At 50.5% G+C, this 22,275-nt stretch overlaps 2 protein-coding genes across 6 annotated transcripts in view; both read left to right on the forward strand.

Moving 5' to 3' along the window:
- The window catches only part of LOC105190640 (uncharacterized), an 81,961-nt gene extending 66,403 nt beyond the window's left edge, over positions 1-15,558 (forward strand). For 3 of the 5 annotated variants that reach the window (XM_025305465.1, XM_025305464.1, XM_025305466.1), the window contains 9 exons: positions 3,212-3,521; positions 5,294-5,646; positions 6,672-8,000; positions 8,273-8,444; positions 8,868-9,026; positions 9,462-10,735; positions 11,084-11,518; positions 12,185-12,313; positions 14,094-15,558. In XM_025305465.1, the coding sequence (XP_025161250.1) occupies positions 3,267-3,521; positions 5,294-5,646; positions 6,672-8,000; positions 8,273-8,444; positions 8,868-9,026; positions 9,462-10,735; positions 11,084-11,518; positions 12,185-12,313; positions 14,094-14,280 (4,293 nt within the window). In that variant the 5' untranslated portion in view covers positions 3,212-3,266 and the 3' untranslated portion in view covers positions 14,281-15,558. Of the gene's footprint in view, positions 1-3,211; positions 3,522-5,293; positions 5,647-6,671; positions 8,001-8,272; positions 8,445-8,867; positions 9,027-9,461; positions 10,736-11,083; positions 11,519-12,184; positions 12,314-13,226 lie in introns of all 5 variants that reach the window. The other 2 variants (XM_025305467.1, XM_025305468.1) reach the window with 2 other exon arrangements.
- A 562-nt stretch (positions 15,559-16,120) lies between these two features.
- Positions 16,121-22,151, forward strand: LOC105190645 (mutS protein homolog 5). Its single transcript, XM_011153480.2, has 13 exons — positions 16,121-16,171; positions 16,289-16,516; positions 17,547-18,088; positions 18,621-18,791; positions 18,989-19,193; positions 19,309-19,510; positions 19,709-19,945; positions 20,043-20,181; positions 20,515-20,881; positions 21,104-21,316; positions 21,516-21,656; positions 21,765-21,829; positions 21,970-22,151. Exons 1-13 carry the CDS (start codon positions 16,121-16,123, stop codon positions 22,073-22,075), a joined length of 2,667 nt encoding a protein of 888 aa, XP_011151782.1. The 3' UTR covers positions 22,076-22,151.
- The last annotated feature ends 124 nt before the right edge of the window (positions 22,152-22,275 follow it).

Genomic DNA, 22,275 nt, shown 5'->3' on the forward strand with positions numbered 1-22,275 from the left:
CCGGGAGAGCCGGCTCGCGAGATATCGCCGGCTGTTATCGCCACGAGGACTTTTCCGTCGTGCGATCGCGCCTGCCGATCTGCCGATTCGCCCGCTCCGGCGACGGGGCGGAAGAAAATCGGCGCGACGTCGCCGCTCGGGCTCGGCTACGTCCGGCCCGCGTCTGACTCACGAGTACGCTCGCGCAAACCGCGTGAATTTCCAAAGCACACACCGCGTCACAGGTGAAACTGTGAGAAACACGCTCGCCGTGTTTTTATCCTTCCGATCCGGCCGAGATATCGATCAATCCGGTCCCTCCTGCGCCGTTTCACCGCCGCGTGCGCGCGGAAGTGAAACGTGTTCTCGCGTCGAAGTTTAGGCGCGGAACTCTCCGTCTCGCCGCCGCGCCGCGCCGCATGCAAATACACGCGTGCGATTGCGCTTGTTTGCGCGTCGAGAGAATCGTCACTTCGCGCATCATTTCGCGCGTCAGCCTCGTCGATCGCTCGGTCAGCTCTCGTCGAGCTAACTTGACGAATTCGCGCGCTGTACCGTTGCGCGTCGATCGAGCAACTTGACGCTTGGCCGGCCAACTTTCATTTGTTTTTTTTCCATGCCTCTTTCTATATCTTAGCTATTCATGTAACTGCTCTTGAGTGCGTTTAGGGAGACACTGTCAGCGCTATTTAGCGCAGCAGAAACTGTTCGCGAGTGAAACTAGAATAATGAAACAGTTAACAAACTCTATCGTGACACTACCATGCCACTAATGGTCGCGTTAACGACCATAATTACGCGCTATCAACGCTATTCCTTTCGAGCGCATTGATAGCGCTCGAAAGCTCCGTAAACGCGCAAAACTGCGCTGTCACTGTGTGTCACTGCGTTTCAATGATACCTACGACGTATTCATTATTTCACTATTTACATACCGTAATATGGTGGATGGTTCCGCGGAAGTAAGGCTTCGGTGCGCTGAAACTGAAGGGGAGCTTGAACTGCAACTTTCATCAACCAGTACTTTTAAAGCCGTAAAGGTAAACTGTATGGTCATTAAATGATACAAAAATGGTATGACGCAGTGATGCTAAACGCTACGCTTATTGCCGCTCGTGGAGTATTCGCTGTCGCGTTAATTGGCTCCGCTAACATGATTTTGTTAGCGTTTGCGTTGACAGCAACCTTCGAACTTGTGTATCGAAACTCATGAATTTCCTCGCCGCCTTGGTCATTCCGACTTCTACCTGCGCTGTTGTTACTTTACGTGCACGAAAGGGTTCATCCCGTAACCAAAGAAGATCGTAGACAATGTCACGGCCATTTGGACGGAGAGTCGAGCGAGCGGCCGAACGATATCCCGATCGAAATATCCGGCGCGATTATCCGAGCGCGAGACTTGGCTCGTTTTCGCATTGCGATCATCAAAAAGGCCGAAAGAGAGCGAGGAGATTAGGAAGGGAGAGAAGGTGGTGGGTAGGTCCCTGTGCGCGCAGGGAAACCAGTTTTCCACGCTATCGCTTCTATACCGTTGAATGCTGGGTGCATTAATAAGAGCCGCGTTACTCGTTTTGCGCGTCGTTTACCTTAACGACTCGGCCGTCCCGACTTTTCTTCGGCGCTTTTCGCGCCGCTCTTACTCATCCCGGGTTAGCGGTACTACCGGTCGCTCGATCGACGGGTCGCGTGTGCAGGTTGGGCACCTGCTCCTGTACCGGTGAATGGGGAAGAACTTACTTTAGAAAGACGCATCCCGAAGCGTTCCTCTTCCTTCTCCTCCTCTCTCTCTCTCTCTCTCTCTCTCTCTCTCTCTCGTCCTGACACGACTGACACGAGGTTAAGCCACGTCTAACTGTAAGATAACCGGCCTGCCCGGATCGTTCGGCGAGCGCGCGTACGTTTACCCTACTCTTTTCCCATCCCTCTCTCTCTCTCTCTCTCTCTCTCTCTCTCTCTCTCTCTCTCTCTCTCTCTCTCTCTCTCTCTCTCTGTCTGTCTCTCTCTTTCTCTCGCAGAGGTTCGTACTCCACACGTAGTTTATCAATGGCCCCGCGCGAACCGTCGTCCTTCGCTCGGCGCAAAGTATTAGAAAGTTATCGGCCAACCGTATTCTTTTTCCTTTCTTTATCAAGGGATCGCGGTTCGCTAAAGCGCGTCGCGATGGAAGCACGTTGGTGCTCGCACGTCGACTGTACGTGATAACGTGCGCGCGCGCGCGCGTGTGTGTATGCGCGCGTGCAATAATTGTGTTTTCCACGAGAGTGATTCGCGGAACGACTCGATGCGTGTCGAGTCGCGAATTAAAACTGGTTAATGGCCGCGTGAAGCGCCTTTGATCGTGACATCGACTCGACGAGCGAGAGGAGCCGGGAACGCGGTTTCTCAGAATTAACATTCGGCCGAATAATTTTCCATTAATGAGACCATCGTGAACGTGTGTGACGGCGGGTCATAAAATGTGCGTTCGCGGAGAAAATATTAATTACATGTATCGGGAGCTAATGCGACCGCGAGTTATTATGCAAAAGGGTAATCTTATCGGGCTGGGATTTAAGGCGGACGGCGACGTGTTTGCAAATTGATCCTTCTCATTAACGTTTAATTATAGCACCTTAATCGTCTTATGCAAAGCGCCGGTAAATTAATATGCGAGAGTATTTTTCATGCGGCCGCGATTTAAGGGAAATTAGAACAGGTTTGCAGATTGACCGTCTTAATTGGCTCTCTATCCGTCCTGATCATTCTGCCATTTCATTAGCTGTTTAAGCCCGTTGTCTTCTTAATATGATGTAAGCGTTTTGTGCGTGTTTATATGTGTGTGTGTGTGTGTGTGTGTGTGCGCGCGTGCGTGGGCGTTTTTGTTCGTTCATTCATATATTCTATTATTCTCTTCTTTATATTTCGTCTCATCTGCTTCTCACGTGAATGAAAAAAGAAAGGCAAAACTTCCTTCAAGAATAACGACACGTCTTCGTGTCATCTACAATACGTCTTCACTCTCCGCGTCTTCGCGACAATGCTTCTCGAGCCAATCCCGATAGTCGCGGCGAGTTTGCACTTGACGGGTGCACTTGCTATCGTTTTCCAAAAAATCGCGACTCTCGCCGGTCGCGCGAGCGCGAGCGTCTTCAAGGCTGCCTGCCGGATCCAATTAGATCTCGCCGTATCCTCTTCGGACGCGGTCTCAGGCGAACACGTTAGATAATTGGTCCCCCCTTCTGATCCCTTCCAGATGCAAGATGAATGGCGAATCGTGCACACCATAGAGACGCCAGATCGGCATAGAAATGGGCAACAACAGCAGCAGCTCCCATCAATATTGCGCGTCCAATGGGCCGTCGCAGGAGATTGGACGCGGGTGGACGCAGTCGTTCCCCCGGGAGCTGGCCAGGCATCATCCTCAGCAGCCGGGACACAAGGTCCTGCCGGAGCCGCCCAATCAGCGGCTGCGCGCCACCAATAATGGAAGCATCATTCACAACGGGGGAACCATAAGCGGCCGCAGGCCGCCGGCCCTCACGCTTCCGCACGACCTTAATAAGGTAAGGATTCGCGGCAGCGGCGGCGGCGGCGGCGGCGGCTGCTTTTCGAGTCGCGCTGATGACGTGGCGTGCGAGAACGAGCGCCGCTCTTGCCTGCGCCGGAAATTTCGCGCTCGCCGCGAATTCTCGAATTAATCATTCCCGTCTGTTGATCGCCGCGGAGCGGCGAAGTTTCGAAACGAGAGACGAGTCGATGCGAGCGCAGCAGACAGAACACGGCACAACTGTACAATTCTAACTAAAAATTCAGAAAGAGTTAATATCAACGTTACAGAGGTTCCAAAAATCTTTTCTTTTTTATTTTTCTTTTTTTACCAGCACAGTTAGTGGTTCCAAGCAATTCGTTTTGTCCGTTTTTGTGGAGACAATTCGATCAACAGTCAAACTATTCGGGCAAATAAAACTTTCGTTTTATTGGCGATTTCTTTCCTCAAAGAGACAATAGCCGTTGATAAGCAAGTAAAGAAACAAAATTAAGAAACATTGAAAGTCCTCTCATGCGATAAAAAATAACCGTTCGCAACGACCGACTGACGTGGACTCTTGCGGATTCTCGCGAATCCGTCCCTCTCGATTAAAAATCTGAAAGCCTCGGAGTGACCGTAGATGTTACCTTCTTTCCACCTCGAAAGCGTTCCAGTTCGATATTCCTATTTCGCGCTCGGCAAGGACCTCGTTCTGCGTGCGCGGCAGAGTCGCATCCGCCGTCGTTTGGAATTCCCTGGCGCTCTCGCTAATGCGCGCCTGTGCGGAATTCGCGCGCGTCTTTTGGCCGGGCGCCAATACCAATTATGTAGTAACCCGGTTAAGAGAGTATTCCGTAGGGGGACTTTTTACCGCAAATTCGCGAAATGTATCACGCGGCCTTCATCGGGCGCTTTGTGCGCCCGCTCGCACAAAGACGCCGGTTTCTCATCCGCTTCTCGCTTTGTCACGGTGGCCCGTGCTCCGTTTATTACGCGGCTCTGGAGCAGGCAATGCTCGCGCGCATGTTTTGCAAATCAGCAGTGTTCCCCGAAACAAACGCAACACACTTGCCGGCTTTACGTAACCATTCGCAGGGGAAGAGGTGTCTTTGACCCGTTACGCGCGCCTTGCTCCGTTCCGATTAACACGCTGCGTTCACTAATGAATTTTCATCATGAGAGTCGGACGTGTCGGAGTCGGTGAGTGTGTATAGACTCTTGGCCGCTCTCTCGCGTCTCCCGCACGCGGGACGATTGAGACGTACGGATTTTTACGTAGGTATCTAAGAGGATTTTTCGAGAAGTCGGGCTCCGGAGATTGTTAAATAATGTTGGGAAAGAGTCCATGTATATATATATATACATATATATATATATATCAAAAGTAACGCACGATGATGACACGGTTCACCGCGGATTTCATTTGCAATTGCGAAATATTAGTCGCGGATAATGAGAGACTCGTCGGTCGTAATGACGGAGATACTTGAGAGGATCGCTCACGACGTGTGTGATCTAAGAGATTTCGGAGAACCTGAAGACAAATTCATAGAAATTAAACGCGATAGAGAGAGAGAGAGAGAGAGAGAGAGAGGAAATGAGAGATCGAGCGGGCGAGACGAGACAGTTCGCTTCGCGTCTCGTTCCCGATCGCGGCGAATGAATGATCGCGGACGAATGATGCAGGATCGCTCGCGGCAGGCGCGAGGCGAGGCGAGAACGCCGCGTTATCGAGATCCCCCGCAGCGTCCGTTCCCATGGAGCACTCGATTATCCTCAGAGCGTGTCCTTTCGGCCTGTCGGCAGGGAATATTCCGCAGTCGTAGCACCTCGGCGTCGAACATTGGCGCGTCGCGCGGCCGCAGGCTCGAGCAACACCGTTGCTGCCACCACCGGAACGAGTCGTGCTGCATGGAGAACGAGATGCAGGAGCTCAAGAGGTTCGGCAGCGAGCCCGATCTGCGGTACTCGCCCATGGAGCGGGAGGCGCGCTGCAACGGGAAGCAGCACGCGATGGAGCACCGGCATTGCGGAAGCGGGCATTATCCCGAGAGGGACTCCAGGGAGCGGGAGAGCCGCTACAAAGGCAAGAAGAAGTACAAGGCGCCGGCGCCGCCGTCGAGCAGCCTCGTGGACGGCTCGTCTCCGGATTCTTATAGGTAGGGAGACATATCCCGGCGATACAGCGGCGATGATACCGTCTCCGCGCTCGGCTGTCGAGACGAGGCCGAAGAGCAGCAGGGTCGGTCGAGAAGTTCGCTTCGACTTGACTTTGCTTCCTAGAATTCCAGAGAATTGCGTGGAGGTCCCGATTTCGTCGAAATTTCATTGTCCAAGTTGAAGTTAGGCTGTCGATTTAGGCTTCTTCGCGTACTCACGCTAATCAGTGTTTCACCATGGTGAACGTTTCTGATGAGACAGCCTCATTCTTCGAGTGCTCACTTGTGTGACTTTTATTACGATGTGTGAGTAATACTGTGTAACTTTTTAAGAAAATAATTTCATATTTTTCACTGGCATATCTCCACTTTCGCGTTTCTCTCTTTCGCCCTCTCGCATTATTATTCTCCGTTAGTTTACTTCTCTGAAATCGAACTCGAAGATTGAACTCTGACCTCTTCGACTGACCTTCGTGCTCAGACAGTCTTCTTGGTATTCTTGAACTTTGCGTTGACGCATGGTGCAATCGCGACATTCTATCCTTTTTATCCTTTTCCCTATGTCGACAAATCGATAAAGAATCCGCTGCCGAAATCATGTCAGAATCAAGTCGAAATCATGTAAAAGTCAGCGATCGATTTGATACTTTCAAGATTTCATGGCGGTATCTGGAAGATATATCGACTTGATAATCAGTTGACCTGTACATGATATTTTTTAGATATCAAATTAACATATAGATATCTACCGTACGATATATCGTCAAAACGATATCGTCACACAAATCTGTCGTTAACACGTCTTTGTATCAATAAGGAGTCTTTATCAAATCGAGCAGTCTGGAAAACCACCACCGAGATCGATCCGATCATGTCGACTTGTGAACTCGAGTTCACAATTCCTCCTCTTTTCACCTCTCCGCAAAACACCAGAAATTCCGCTCCCGATCGCTCCCTAATCGCTCGCGATGATCGGCACCGCGGCCAAATGTAAGAATCTCATCTGACAAACGCACGGAATCCAGTCAGGATCGGCCAGGTGGCTGCCGCGGCGAAGAGGAGGTCCAGCCCCAGCCACCACGGCGATCGCGGCTGTTCAAGACGCGCGCGGAGACCAAGAGGGCGCAGGTCAACTGGCTGTCCTCGTCAGCATTGTCGTCGCAGGCGAGCGCGGAGCGCTGCGAGAACGTCCACGGTGCGGAGCGCGATCGGCGGTGGCGGGGCGGCGAAGACGGCCGCAACGGCGCCGGCAACAAGGAGAACAGGCTGGCCTGGCGCAGCCACCAAGTCGGCCAGCAGCAGCAGCAGCAGCAGCAACAGCATGAGCGATGGTGCCGGGAAGAGCAGCGGCGCTCGCGGATCCTCGACGGGAAGAACACGCTGCAGAGGAGCATGAGTAGCCCGGAATTCCAGGCGGAGCTGATGCAGGTCGCCAGGAAGGTGCGCAACAAGCTCAACTGCGGCGGGAGGTCGTCCGTGGACTCGGCGAAGGTCTCCTCCCTGGAGCGCGCGGGTGACGTCGATCGATGCGCCAAGGAGGCGAAGGTCGAGGAGTCCAAGAGGCCGGAGAAGCGCTCGGCGAGGAACGAGGAAGGCTCCGGCGAAGAGCAGCGGGTGATGATCGAGGACAGGATGATCGTCGACGAGAGGCGCTTGATCGAGCGCTGCGTTCGACCCGAGACGAAGCTCGGCGCTTACGACGAGCGCACGGGTAACGCGAGGATTAGCAAGGATTACCTGGAGGAGAGGCAAGCGGACGCGGGCTCGGGCGGTAAGAGACGACTGCTGGAGAAATCGACGACTTTCGACGACAAAGAAGACGACGACGACGACGACGACGGGTCATCGGCGTTGCCGCATCAGGAAGCCCCGCGGGCTGAAGCTGCGCGCAAGGGCGCCAAGGATCGCCCGGACGCGGTGGGGCATCCCGCAGGTGCAGGCGGCGAGAGGTCCTTCCCATCGGAGAAAGAGCGGCGGGAGCTGATGGAGGACTACCAGCGGGCGAAGAGCGTGGCGAAGACTCGGAAGTACGAGCAGACGACGGATACGGGAAGGAGCCGATCGGAGAGCCCGGCGATCAAGACCTGCGGCAGGGAGCGGGTATCCTCGTCGGATCCTCGCGGCCAAGGTTCCGGTAGGGAGAGCACGCCCGAGCGTACGGAGGCCAAAGAGAGAGAAAAGGAGAATTCAGATCGTAGATGGCGGAAGAGCGACGCTAGGAATACTGATGGCGCGGCGGACGAGAGGAGGTGGGCCGAACCAGTTCCCGCGACGGAGAAGAGGGACGCGAGCTCCAAAGAGAAGCTCGCGAGGAAGGCTGAAGCCAAGGAAGCGCGCGAGAAAAATTGGCACGTGTAAGTCGCTCCTCTCCGCGTCCCCTCGCGGATCGATTCGTTATCACGCGGCTCGCGACTCGCGGATGCGCGATTCCGTTAATTATTTCGCCTTATCGACGTGAGCGCAGATACGCGTCGCGGGCAGCACCAGGGAAGCGATTATTGGCCCGCTTTCCGCCGACGACGGCGCGTCGCGACGGCGATAAGCCGATGAATAATTAGCAGCGCGCTCGCTCTCTCGCTAATCACCCCGTCAGAGCCTGAGATGTCGTTCTCGATCGTTTCTGCAGATTGCAGTCGCCGGAGAAGTCCGCGCCGAAGACCTTCTACTTCGGCATGGACGACGCGCTGACGAACGAGCCGCGGAACTGCGTGGACCAGCAGATGGAACAGCTCCAGGCGAGGTTGCACGCCAGGGAAGTCAACGGTTCGGCCGAGTGCATGCTCGATTACACGGACGATGTGAGTGACGTGCTTCTCTCTTTGTTTTCTTTTCTATCGACGATGCGAAATGATAATATATTATTAGTGTTGCATCGATATAACGATAAATATTACCAACCGGTATAATTGAAAGTATTAATACATGGCTTTTGTGTTGATATATCAATCGTATATATATATATATATATAATTGATTGATATATTATGACATGTTATAATATATTATTAAATATATTAAATATATTAATATTAGTAGTAACGTTGGTACTTTGTTTTTACATTTGTCGGCGTTATCTCACACGAAACAGATTCACTTGTCGAATCGGTAATGAAAACACTATCATTGGACCGTGCGACTCGATTGAAAAGGGAGGAAAAGAAAAGAGCGAGAGTAAAATTCTGGCTGATGAGTTTCGCTGAAGGAACACTCGTGATTTTCAGGGGAAAAGCGGCATAGAGGATATCTCATTGAAATTGCGGCCCACGCTGCCGAAGAAGCAGCTGGAGATCCCGCGATTTTCACCGTCGGCGGCGTGGAGATTGTTGTCGGCGCTGGAGGCACCTGGACCAACCATGAGTACAGCGAGCGAGGAAATTCCGGTAAGTGTGTGCGAAGGGTATTTTTTAGCAGGGACCAAGTGCGATCGATCACTGACGCGCATATCGAGTAAGTGAGATCAAAGAATGCACCGATCGATTGAGTCGCTTGCGCGATACAACCAACTATGCTTCAGATACATTAATGAATAAATTGATTTATTTACTAGAGAATCTATATATTTCCTTTTGCGACCTATGATATCGAATCATGTACAAAAATTAAAATTATATTTACAACGATATGCTTTTAATATTTACAACATCGATCATAGAAACTGTAGTAAACTGTACAAAATAAAGGCAAAGACGGAGAAGAGAATAAAAATCAAACGACCTATACCGTAACTCGATGTGAAACACGGCGATAAATCATAGCGGTCACCGGCGACCGGCCACCACATCGCTCAACGTGTTAAGAAACACGTTTGCTGTTAGGTGATGTTCGAGGAGCGCATCGAACGTCTGTCGAGACCACCTCCGCCGCTGATCGCTCTCGGCCCGCGGAGCTCGCACGACAAGTCAGGCGACTCCGGGATATCCGGTGATGCCGGTGCGGCCAATGACGACTCTCTGGACGTCAGCACCACCAACCGACTGAAGACACCGGCGACGAGGCCGACGTGGACTCCGCAGCAGGATCTGGGCGAGGAGTCAAGCAGCGACGCCGGGGTGGACTCGCCGCCACCCATGCCGACCCCGGTGAAATTCCCACCCAGGGCGCACGTGTTCTCGCTGTCATTGCCGCGCGATGACAATCGCATGTACCTGTACAACCCGGACGTGAAGGGTAAGGAGGGCTCGACGTTCAACTCGCTGCAGAAGCTGAAGAGATCGGTGTCGGGCGCCCTGGGCCTCGGGCCGCTCGATCTTGAGAGGAAACGTACGCGCGACGTCCTCGATGACAACTGGCTGTTGTCGACGAGTGCTCCGACGTCGCTGCAGCACACTCAGATCACGGACGGAACGCGATCCTCACCACCCGGCTGGAAGCCCAGCTTCGACGACGAAGATGAGGACGTCGACGAGCTGGACGAGGTGGACCTGGAGGACCGCGGTGACTTCCCCGTGATCATGAAGCCACCCTCCTTCTCGTATCTGGCTTCTGGTGGTCATGTCATGTACCTGCCCGAGTCCAACGACTCGCAATACCAGTCGCAGAGTTTGAACTGCAGGACCAACATGATGGCGGACAACGAGAAGAACTCCGGTAACAACTGTGGCCCAAAGTATCGCAAGAATGGCGTGGAGGAATTGAGCAAACCCGTTAAGGACGCGGAGAGGACGAACAAATACTCCAAAGATTCGAGCGTGCTGAAGGACAAGTCGTTCGCGAGTGACGGCAAGATGAGCAACAAGTTCTCCAAGTCCTGCGAAAACATCTCCTCGGAGATGAAGCAGCGGAGCAGCTCGCCGCCCAGCGGCGGCCAGCAGAACCTGCAGGACGACAAGGAGATCTCGCCGGAGGTGAAGCTGCCGTTGAAGATCAACTCGAAGGGTCGCAGGTTCACGTTCCAGAGCACCGTGAGGCAGATCGAGAGGCGCAGATTAGCGGAGAAGCTATCGCGCGAAGCCGAAGCCAAGGAGAGGCAGAGGAAGGGCGAGCTGGAGGCGATGCGTAAAGTGGAGGAGGAGTTCCAGCGGAAACGAGCCAGGGAGAAGGCGAACATCAGGCAGCAGCTTCGCTTGTACAGCATGGACGAGAACCTGAGGTGAGTCCCGCGGATGTGTTCTCGTTCGGATCCTCCTGATGCGGCCGCGAATGCAACGACGATACGACTCACTGAACTTTAAATGCTGAAATGCGTGCAATAATGTACCTAAACAAATTTGTAAACGTGTCGTCGCACTTGTTGCCGTCCGAAGAAACCCACGTTTGCTTATCTGCTAGTTGTTGAAATGTTGAAATGTGCTTGGGGTATCAGAGTCGAGACTATAATTTTTTATCATCTTTTTACAATGTGATTAGAGTTTTCGAGAAGAATATTTTTGGCAGTTTGTTGCCTTAGTTCTCGAGATCAAGCGAGTGGTTTGTCATCGATCACTTATTCCAATTGCAGCAGCCTGCCCACTGTATGGGACAGCTCGCAATTGTCTCGCGCGGATCCCGATGGCGCGCCTTCGTCGTCCGCGTCGTCACCGACGTCGGTACCACCGGCGAAACTGACCACCATACGGAAGAGCAGCGTCAGCAGCGACGAATACCTACGCAAAAGAGCCCCAAGCGCGGATTCTAGGCAGCATCATCAGCATCATCATCACCATCAGCAGCAGCAGCAGCAGCAACAGCATCAACCGCAGCAGAGGGAATACAAAGATTATCGGCCAAAGTATTACGACTGGGCGCCGGAGTCGTCGTCGCACCTGGAATACAAGCAGACCACGGTGCATCCCAAGGTGGTCTGCGACATCCCAAAGAGCTCACCTGTCTTCGTGGATGCGAACGCCGGCAAAGCTGCGAATCTGAGCTCCACGCCCAGGTCCGATAATTACAGGTGAGCGAAATTTGCGATTCTTCGTCGAACTGATGCGTCCGAGAGAATTCTTAAATTTATAATTTTAGAAGGAATTAAAAAAAAATATTAGACTCTAGGTTTTATAATACGAGTGTTAGGAAGAATCTTAAAAGAATTAAATTTTAGAATAAATTAAACAAGAAATTGTAGAGGAAATTAAAGAAAAATTAATTTAAAATTTTAGGAAAACATTTTTTAATGTGAAATTTTCAATTTCTTTGACTTATTCATTCCTCGCTTTACTACTTATTTTATTCAATATTGGATTTCAAATCCGTTAAAATAGAGCAGACTGTACAATCGATACATGTCCACTGGCGCACGCATCTCTTTCCATCGATACGGATTACAACGCGATGTTTGATCGGAAAGAAAGCGGGAAGCGAGCGCGATGAGACATGTGGGCTGTGCAAAAGGGTTCAAGAAGGGTAAAGGTCTCGTCCGTCGCGCATTACGTACATACATACATACATACGTACGTACGTACGTACGTACGTACGTACGTACGCGGCGTCATTCCGGGGAGTCTCTGAATTCACTTTCACTCACGTGCCCGGTGCCATGTTAAGGCTGCCCGCATACAACAGACCGCGATTGCGAGACGAAACCGCTAATGGCGAATAATCCCGACGCGTTACCTAATAGGAAAGATTTTGCTCACGGGGCCGTGGCGGCGAGATCCTCCTTAGCGAGCAGCGACAGCGAGCTATCGCAACCGAACACGAGACCGCATTCCAGGCAGGCCGGCGGCAAGAGCAAGCCCCTACGCTCTAGGTACGTTCGATACAATCTTACACCTTTAACTTCCGCTTGAGGTAATGATTTTTCACATCCACCCCACCCCACCCCACCCCCCTCGCCCTCCCCCTACCCGTCCCTGAGAATGTTTGCCGAAATAATAGCGACGACAGTCGCTGCGGACGTAAGCGTGACGCCTGAATATTTCCGTGGGCTTTCGTGGATTCGAGCGTGGTCTATGACGTTGGATATACTCTTCGTGTGCCGAAGCGAGTGATGGTTCTCTCCCGAAGGTGTTGTCGGCTCAGTGAAAAAGTTCGGTTCGACGATCCACTCGACGAGCAACTCTGCTCTTTCGTGTCTAACGGAGAGAAATTATTTATTGGACAGGCAATGGGGTCATCATGTTGTCTACGATCTTTCGCTGACTCGTAGCGCTGGTATGATAGTAGATGCTGTAAAAGAGATTCTAGTCTCACGAAAAGCCGCCGGTTTCGGCCGTCGAAACAGGCCGAACTGAATTTTCTGACGGAGCCGACGAACAAAAATCAGACGCGACGAACGCGACGAGAGAGTCATCTCTCGTGTCATTTCATTAGCGTTTTCTTTCGCGAAATTTCACAGAATACCGTCTTCACCTTCTCTCATTCCCATTCGACGACCTCGGGCCCGTTTTTCCACGCTCGCTTCGGCATACACCGCACTCGCAACGGCTTACGGTCCGTTTATTATCCCGACGTCACACGTCGACGGCCGAGCCTCGGTGCGGCACAGCTTGTCTTGCGTTCTCTCCGTCGCAAGTTAACGCGCGAGTCACATCGCGTATCGATGTGTCCGCTACATTAGACGTAGTGATTAAATCTACTAATCGCACTCGGCAACGAAGCCGCGCTGTGAATCTGTGCGACCCACTAATTCTTGGCTTTTTCTGATTTTTTATCCTACGCAGGTTTTAAGGTGGGCGTAAAGTAAGTAGTCTTAACACCTCTAGTCATCTAACAACGCTTCATTAAAAACAAAAACAAAAAAACAAAAAGAACCAAAAAACACACACGAAAAGAAAGAAACACGCGAGCCGGGCACGAGACGGTCGCGCTTCTAACTACTACATTGGGCGAGGATGGCATATAGCGGATATGTATTGCTGGCAAAATTGGCATCGTGCGAGAATGGATAAACCAACGAACGCATCGGATACATGTATGAGAGAAGTAGAGAGAAAGAGAGGGACGGACAGAGAGAGAGAGAGAGAGAGAGAGAGAGAGAGGGAGAGATCGTCGCTCCTCCGCTGATGATGCTGCGTCTTGGTTTATCTCCCGCGACACGCCGAACGCCGCGGCGAGGACGCCGTTCCTCGCTGCCGGTCCCGTCTCCTGCGTCTATATACGGACTATGCTAATATTTTACTAAATCCACTCGGCGGCGCGTCGGAATAGGCGTTCGCCTTGGCGTTCGGCGCGTTGACAAACACAGCAGAGGCGTCGCGCAGCTCGGCTGCGGCAGAATATTCATCTCCTCCGCGTGGACCACACCGCCTAGAGAGAGAGTCCCCCGTCGCCGCGGCGGCGGCGGTTTCCGTTTCGAAGAGCACGTGTGAATCGCGTCATTCGAGTCACTCGGGATTCGGCGCGGAATTCGGCGCGGAATTCTCGTCGTCCGGTGCGTCGCGGTGCGACGCGACGGCGATGATGTAATGACTTGCCGGGTTGCGAGTCGCACTCTGCTCATGCCAAAGTAGGCAGTACGGGAGGCAGGGAGGGACGGGGAGGGAGGGAGTGTCGAAACGAAGCGAAAAGAGTAAGAAACGGTTAACTAGGTCGGCTAGCCCAGAGCGCAGCGAGGAGGCCGCCAGCTCGGAGGACGAGAGCCCGGTGGAGCCAGTCAAGCAGGAGCGAAGCCCTATGAACGGCTTCGTATTGAACGCGGTGCAGCCCTTCGTGAGGGAGAAGAGCTATCGACCCATTTCCTTCAACCCGCAGCCACCTCCACCTATACCGAGTTAGAGGCCGCTCGTTGGATCGCCTGAAAGACGACAAGCTACTCTGCGGATTCTCCGGCCAATTCCTCCGCGGAGATTCGACTCTCCTCTTTCGTGTGTATGCGAAATATCGGATTCGAGGAGAGTAAGAAGAGAAGAAGGAGGAGGAGGAGGAGGGTGTGTGTACGTGTGGGCGTGTGTGTATGTGTGTGTGTGTGTGTATGTATGTGTATGTATATGTGTGCGCTCGCTCTGGCTCCTTGTGGACCCCTTCGGCGCGTATCCCGTATATAGATTTATCTGAACCAAAAAGATCGTTCGAAAACGTTCGTGGAACATCGAGTACGTCGAGAGCGTACAAACCTGCCGAGTTTCGCATCGAGGAGATATTTCGCGCGAGAGAAATTTCTTCGGCAGCGAACGATCCCAGTAAACAAGAAACGTCAGATTAGTAGTAGCGTACCTTGGGATACCGATTTCGCGTGTCTCTCTCTCGAGAATGTCTTCGCGTGATACTTGACATATCTTTCGTAAGTATCACACGTAAAGATAACACGATCCGTCGGAATATTGCGAAACTATTTTGGAGACATCGGCACATCTGGCCGAGCTGGCGATCGTAATGCCGTCGGTGCCGACGTTGAAAAGCGCACATCAGGTAACGTCACACGTCGCGCGCGATAACGTTTCGTCAATGATTTTTTGCTCACTGGGATTTCGTCAGCGGGGGAATAGTTTTCTCCGCAACGCGACGTGGAAAGTACTCCTCGGGTTTCCTCGACGTTTTCCCGCGCGCGCGCGCGTGTACATAATGGATCGTCGCGGGAGGTGGCGCGCGACGTAGTAATCGTTCTTCACGCAACATTATGTACGTGGAACTAATGTCAAGTAATACTCTGTATGGTGTGTAACAAGTAACACGATCTAACTCCTAACCAAATGTGTTCCGTACGACTCTCGGTCTACGTCCATCCATTACTATTTATGTGTTTGCCGTATAAGCATTAACAAAGACGAGGAAGAAGAAGGAAAAAAAAAAAGAGGAAGATGGAAAAGAGAAAAAAACAAGAGTGGAATCAAAGATCACAAGCTTGTGTGCGCACGCGTGCGTGCGTGCGATGTTGTTTTGTAACCAGTTTTATGAAACCACGTCGACGGAGAGAACCAGTAATACCGGGTACATTACTCAACAGGTTTAGGGCAGTATTTTGTAATTATGTACAGATAACACGATTGCGCGGGCGAAACCGCGCGCTATTTGCTCATGTAATGTAATCAAACAAAGGATAACGTTGTTAATTAGCGCTGTGCATTATTTTTTCTCACCCCTCCGCCTCTTGCGCGTCCGACACCGACGGAGAAAGACAGACAGCCCGGTCTTCAAATTATTAGGTTGCAAAGATAATCGCGGTTTTTATCATTTTTTAAGTTTGGCGCCAATTTTTCTAGTCATCTTTCCCAGAATTCTATCTTGTAGGAGTAAACAAAGTTGTTTCCCGTTGGGAGAAATGTGTGCAGGCCAATGGCCTTTATTTCGATTAATAAATATAATTTTTAACTGATATATGCGTCTTTATATTCGACACGTAAAAATCGCAATTATTTTTGCACCAACCTAATACTTTGCAGTATCTTATTTACCCGCGTCGAGTAGAGCCTGTTAATCTTGTTAGGTGCGCGTCTAGCGTTCTTAACGAACTCCAGAGAGTTGGTACTCAAGTTCATTTGAAGTTAACACTGCAGACCGAGACCGCTGTCGGAGAAATCGTTTCCGTTAGTTGCTAACTTCATGTTGCTCCGACGAACCCCTAAAGATACGTAACATAGGGACTTTCGCGACCCGATGTGTGCGCGCTGCTTGCACGATGCGGCAAACGTCCATTTTGAATCGAGCCCTGGAAGTTGTAGGATCGTTGGTACGTCGTTTAGCAAGAAGAAAAGAAGGCTGAAGGAAAGGATGAACTCGTGGAAGTTCCCGAACGTCGCGGCGACGGATTCTCCCTTCTTGGCTAACCTGTATGTTCCGCGATCAGGTGAATTTTAAATCAAAGCGACCAGCACGAAACGTTCCTCGCAAGAGTGTTTTCTACCACAGCCAAGTGGAATTCGAGTCGATACTGAATGAAAACAGCAGCGACGACGAGGAGTCCGGCGTGCAAACCGTCCCTACGTCGCAGTCGCGCCCGGCGACGACGATGCCAGTCCGGCGGAACGAGTCCAGCTCCAGCGCGCAGTTCGAGAATCTTACCGATAGAGACGAGGCTAGTATTAAAAACAAGAACACGCGCAAATTGCAGAGCGCATGCGCGCGCGCAAGCAAGAGGAAGCAATTACTTGAAAAGTCCAGTTCTGCGACGTGGCTCGGCGATTTTTCCGACGAGAGACGAGCCGTAGCGTCCGAAAGAAAGGAAAAAGGTCGCAAATTGCAGAATGTGCGCGCGGGCACGCGCGGAAGTAATAACTTTCGAATACTTCGATCGTTGTTTAATGTTCTATGACCAGCGTTCCGCTGTTATCCAGATAATATTATGCAAATAGTCATATCATGCAGGTCAAGTTCTGGCACCAACTTTTTCTTTTTACTTAGATAATTCAAATATATATTATCTTCATATTCTAAATTGAAAGAAAATGTCTTTGCGGAATTACTTAAGATAACGTTCACAGATAATTTTGTCTACATCGCCGCAAGTATGTAAAATGTTGAACGTCGTAGATGTTTGCGTATGACGGCACTAAGACTGAGATCGCACCCGGATTCATTTGTAATCAGGACAAAGTGCCCAGAGAATTTACATATATCATCTTACCTTCTAGCTATTTTTAAAATCACATCTAAGCACAACGTTGCCTGTAACTTGCGATTTGTCTCTCCGTTCGTCGGTTAATTTCATCAGCGCTCGCTTTCAGCGTAATTCATGTGACAGCGACGGTAATTGCGCTGGAAGTGGAGAGAAAGAGAGAGAGAGAGAGAGAGAGAGAGAGAGAGAGAGAGAGAGAGCCGGCAAGTCGTCGCCTCCCAGCGGAAAAGCGGAACGCGAATTCAATCGCTCGCGCTTATCTCTCGTCCTTACGCGGCAAAACGCGAATCGCGCTCTTAACTATCAGAGGCCATAATTATTTCACATAGACCTCTAATCGAAAGCGTCAGTCTGTTTCCCTGAGAGGACTCAGATTACAATATGCGAGTCATCTGTTCTCTTCATCGAAAGCGTAGATGCAACTGGAGATCACGTGAGAATGGAAGAAAAGTAATTGCCGCAGCGACCGCTAATGTGTTCATTCCCGCAGATCATTTTGGCTATGATCTGGTCGAACAATCACTTGGGCGCGGCTCACTACAACATCCTCACATCCGAGTTGTCCGTGATGGACGACATCTACGACGATGGCGTATACTTCAACATCACGAAGGCGCTATACAGGCAGTGCCGGCCGCGCCATGTCATCACGATCTCAGGTATGTCCGAGGAGTTCCTCGGCGCGATCGAGGCCCTGGTAACGTCGGAAACGACGTCGAGCGATCCGGGCAGATCGATGACCAGCAGCGGCAGCGACGGACCGGCGCGGGTCTCGCTCCAGGTGATGCGGAAGAAGGAGCACGGCTACGACCGATGCTATCACAGGGTGCGATGCCTCAAGCTTCAGTCGGAGCCGATGGATGCGAACAACGCTGAGAGGCTTGTCTTCTTGCAAGGTTTCTTGAACTTCAGGTCGATCGTTATGATCCATGCTTTGGGTCTACTTTTGATCTACGTCGACCAGCATTGGGCGAACCTCGCTTTGAATCCCTCCGGCAAGCCCAGTTTCGTGTCTTTGACTAGTTTGACGTTGTAAGTCCTCGAGTTCTCCTCTGCACTGACGTTATTGGCTCGTCCGATAAGTTTGGAGGAATTTGTGCAAAGAGTTAAAAGAATCGATACTTTCATAGTTGAGCATAACTTTGGTCGATAATACGATGTTTTTTCAATGACAGAAGGATATAGAAAGCGAAGAAAATTAAATTATACTTGACTATAGAGCTATCGGCTTTGAGTTTCTAGTAAAAATGAATATATCAATTTATTGATAAATCTAAAATCTTATAAGTTTATCGGATAACCTAATATTTATTTTTTCATTTATTCATTTATCTAATGATGACGGGATAAATTGGTTACATTGTGTGCCTTCTTAACACACAATCGACGGACGTCAACATGTTGATTCGAACAATTTATTTGTTGAGTTACTCTTCACCATTCGAAAACGCGCAAATGTTTTCTCCTTTGCTTCTCATTTTTTCCGAGATGCTTTTTATTCTTCATGGTCCTGAGATGTGCGGTGTATGTATTTTCGCTTCATGCTTGCGAACGGGACTCGCAGGCGCGACATTGTCATGATAGACGACGACACTTACGAGGCGCTGCATATCGTGCACGCCAAGCACCATCCGAGCCTCTTCAAGTGCGGCGACGCGACGTCGAAGAAGCAGAGCAGCAGCCTCTTCACCCTCCTGAATCGTTGCCAATCGCGTCCCGGGACGCAGTTTCTGTGGCAAGTATCGTGCGACTTTGCTTGATGTCGCGCGCTTTGATACACAACTGTATTACGACGTCAGCGCAAACACGCTCGGTCTCGATTGCTAATTCGACCCAAGTCAATCGGAATTAATTATCGTGTAATCCGATGAGTTTTCATACGTGAGACTTGTCGCAAGCTTTGTATAAGGGCGACGTTACGCTTCACCGCAGGAAAATGCTGCAGCATCCTACGAGGAACGTCGAGACTCTCAACGCGAGACTCGAGGTCGTCGAATTCTGCTTAAAACCGGAGAACCAGAGCATCGTCGAAACCTTGACGTCGTACTTGAAGCACCTCTATCGTTTGACCAACGTTACCCTGGACCGATGCTTGGCACAGCAGGCTAAGATCTCCGATTGGCGGCGCTTGTACAAGGTTCCCCACACCTTTCCCTTTTTGCCGTTTCCTTGCTGCTGATTTTGCATTGGGCAACTCGTTTGTAACGTTTATTAACGCACCTCGCGTCTTGTGTTAACTCTCGACGTCACAGACGGTCTCCTCGATCATCTACATCGCCGACGGGTGCGAGAAGCAGCGCAAGAAAGCAAGACTGTTCGGCAAGATCGTCGACAGCGTGACGAACGAAGTGCGATACATCAAGTACTTCCTCGAGCACATAGTAGACTTCGGCAGGAAGGAGTCCGGCCACGATTTCATTGTCCGGTCGAACGTGGATTCGCACTTGGACAAGCGTAAGCCTTCTCGTCTTCACATAGCGTGATATGTCGCCGATAATAACTCGTCTCCTTCAGGGGCGACCTTCACATTTTTCATGTCCGAGAGGTAGAATTTGTTGAAATTGCGTTATCGGAAGGTAGCTTCGTACTTTGTACGCGCTTGATTGTTCAAGAGCATCGACAAGCCTTACATCGAGTATCGAAAAAATACAGTGCATCACACGAGAAGCAGCTTACCGGAGACGCTGACGCAAATGGGCCAGAAGGATATGCAGGAGCACCTCCCGCCGTCGGTGACGACCTGCAAGATGGTCTACATACCGAATATCGGGTATCTCCTGGCGATCACTGGCTGGAACCCGTCGCCAGGCGACGACACCGATTTGCCGAATCTAGAGTTTAAGTTCGTCAGCAACAATATACGCTACTATAAGAGCCCGGGCGCTAAAGGTACAGCTGGCTAGTCTTACTTCGGTTACGATCGTTCTCAATTCTACGATGCATCAAGATCGTCCAAAGCCTTCTTCGATCTTTTCCCGTCTTTCAGAATTGGACGACACCATCGGCGACATTCTCTTAAGGATAAATAAGCGGGAGACTTACATCATGCTGAAATTCGTCAAGTACATAAATAAGCACGCCGCGCCGATCTTCAGCGCGATTCAACTGTGCGCCGAACTGGACACGTAAGTGTCTCTCATTATTCCGTAAGAGACGTGACGTTAGAAAATCCGACATGTAATGACTTGAGTTCAGAAGTGGAATTCGTCCAGTCGCATGAACCTGATCAGATCTTACTTCTCTTGAGGAGTCGCGAAAAATAAAGCAATGTTCATCAATGCTCATTATGCAAAATTACCCATTTGTAGACAAGATAAAGAGATCGAGCGATTTTACACTTGATGAGACGCTCAAGTCGAGAGAGAGAGAGAGAGAGAGAGAGAGAGAGAGAGAGAGAGAGAGAACTCTTGACTTCTGGGATGCACGCGGGAGTCTAACGTCCTCGTCGACGATTGCAGATTGCTGGCGTTTCACGTGGTCGCACGAGAGCACAATTACGTAAGGCCGTGCCTGGTGGAGCAACAGATCATAGCAGTGGAGCAAGGCCGGCATCCCCTGCAAGAATTCACGACGACAACATTCGTCTGCAATGACACCTATTCCAGAAGCGGGAACAGCCTCGTGAAGATCCTGACCGGCCCGAACGCCTCCGGCAAGAGCACTTATCTCAGACAAGTCGCGCTCATTGTGTTCATGGCTCACATCGGCTGCTATGTGCCGGCTAAATCGGCCACTATAGGGATAGTGACTCACATCCTCACTCAGCTTACGTCTATGACAAGCGTCGCGCTCAGCACGAGCACCTTCTTGGAGGACATGCGGCAGGTGCGGGTCGTATCGTTCTCCGACTGTTTCTTACGAGTTACTTCGCGCTTCTTTCTTCGAAAAAGCAGATATTTGACGATATTATTCATTGGTCATTTCGTACCTGCTCATCGCTCATAAAGTTTAGTTCACTAATCATCATGTTTGTGACAAGCGAGAGATCTTCGGTCACCGCGACTGGCAGCGCTGATCGAGCTCGCTCAGCAATAATCGTTCTTTCAGATAAACTCCGCTCTTTACGCGTCCACGCCGAATTCCATCGTGATTTTGGATGAATTCGGTAACGGTACATCCGAGGTGAGCGGTTTGTCGTTGCTTGCTGCCGTGCTGAACAACTTTATCGAGCGCGGTGTCAACTGTCCGCACGTCTTCGTGGCTACGCATATGCACCGGGTAATCAACATGTTGCCGCGTGATCCGATGATTGAAGAACAGGTGACTGACGAGCTCGTATTCGATGGTGATCGAATGATGATGTGACCTTTCAGTCACATCCAGTTGCTACTTATTAATCATTTACTCTTAATCGTGTGTATTTTTGTCGGGATGGAACGGAAGAGAATCGAGAATTAGTTGATTGCGCTCTAGGATCAGGAACGTCCTGATTTTGTAATCACGTTGTTTGTCATTGTAGACCTTCGAGTTTATCACGAACGACGATGGCACCGTGGCATATCTTTACCGTCTAATTAGCGGACACGCGACACGTAGCTTCGCACATGCAGCTGCACGAAGCGCGGGTTTGGACGAGCAAGTGATCAAGCGAGCATTAGAGGTGAAGTTAAAGGAAAATCGCAATCACACGCGAGACAAGACAATTTGATGTCTTTCGATTATCTTTTACTGTGAATGTTTATGCTTAAGAACGGAACGACTTTTGTAGGTGTACGATAAGTTTAAGGCTGGCGAGCTGCCTTCGCGACTGCCTGAAGCGCGAAAACAAGACGGGTGAGAACATTTCGATTTGTCATAAATCGATTTGGTTTTGGTAAATTCGTGATACTTACGCGTAGATTAAAATGATTGCGAGATTGTTACATGGAAATGTGATATGTTCCTTCAGTATAGTAATTGGTGTAATTTTACAGGGCGACGCGGATTATCGAACGATTGCTGGAGTCTGACAATTTTGGAGTGGAGTTCTTGGAGGAATTGAAACTGATGGTGCAACAATTTATGAAAGGTTTAGCCTAAATAGGAAAAGGTCCTAAACAGAATTTTCATACGAGTATAAATAATATTTTAAGAAAAAGTTACCGTCAAACTTTAATTGCGTTAAATATAAATATACTATTAAGTAAGGATTTGTTCTACAACGTCACTGAGTCGTTCTATTTAAAAATAAGTCTCTCGAGAACTTGTTGTTCTATTGTATTATTTAAAAATAAGACAGT

The sequence above is a fragment of the Harpegnathos saltator genome, unplaced genomic scaffold (assembly GCF_003227715.2).
Source record: "Harpegnathos saltator strain DR-91 unplaced genomic scaffold, Hsal_v8.6 scaffold698, whole genome shotgun sequence".
Classification (NCBI taxonomy): domain Eukaryota; kingdom Metazoa; phylum Arthropoda; class Insecta; order Hymenoptera; family Formicidae; genus Harpegnathos; species Harpegnathos saltator.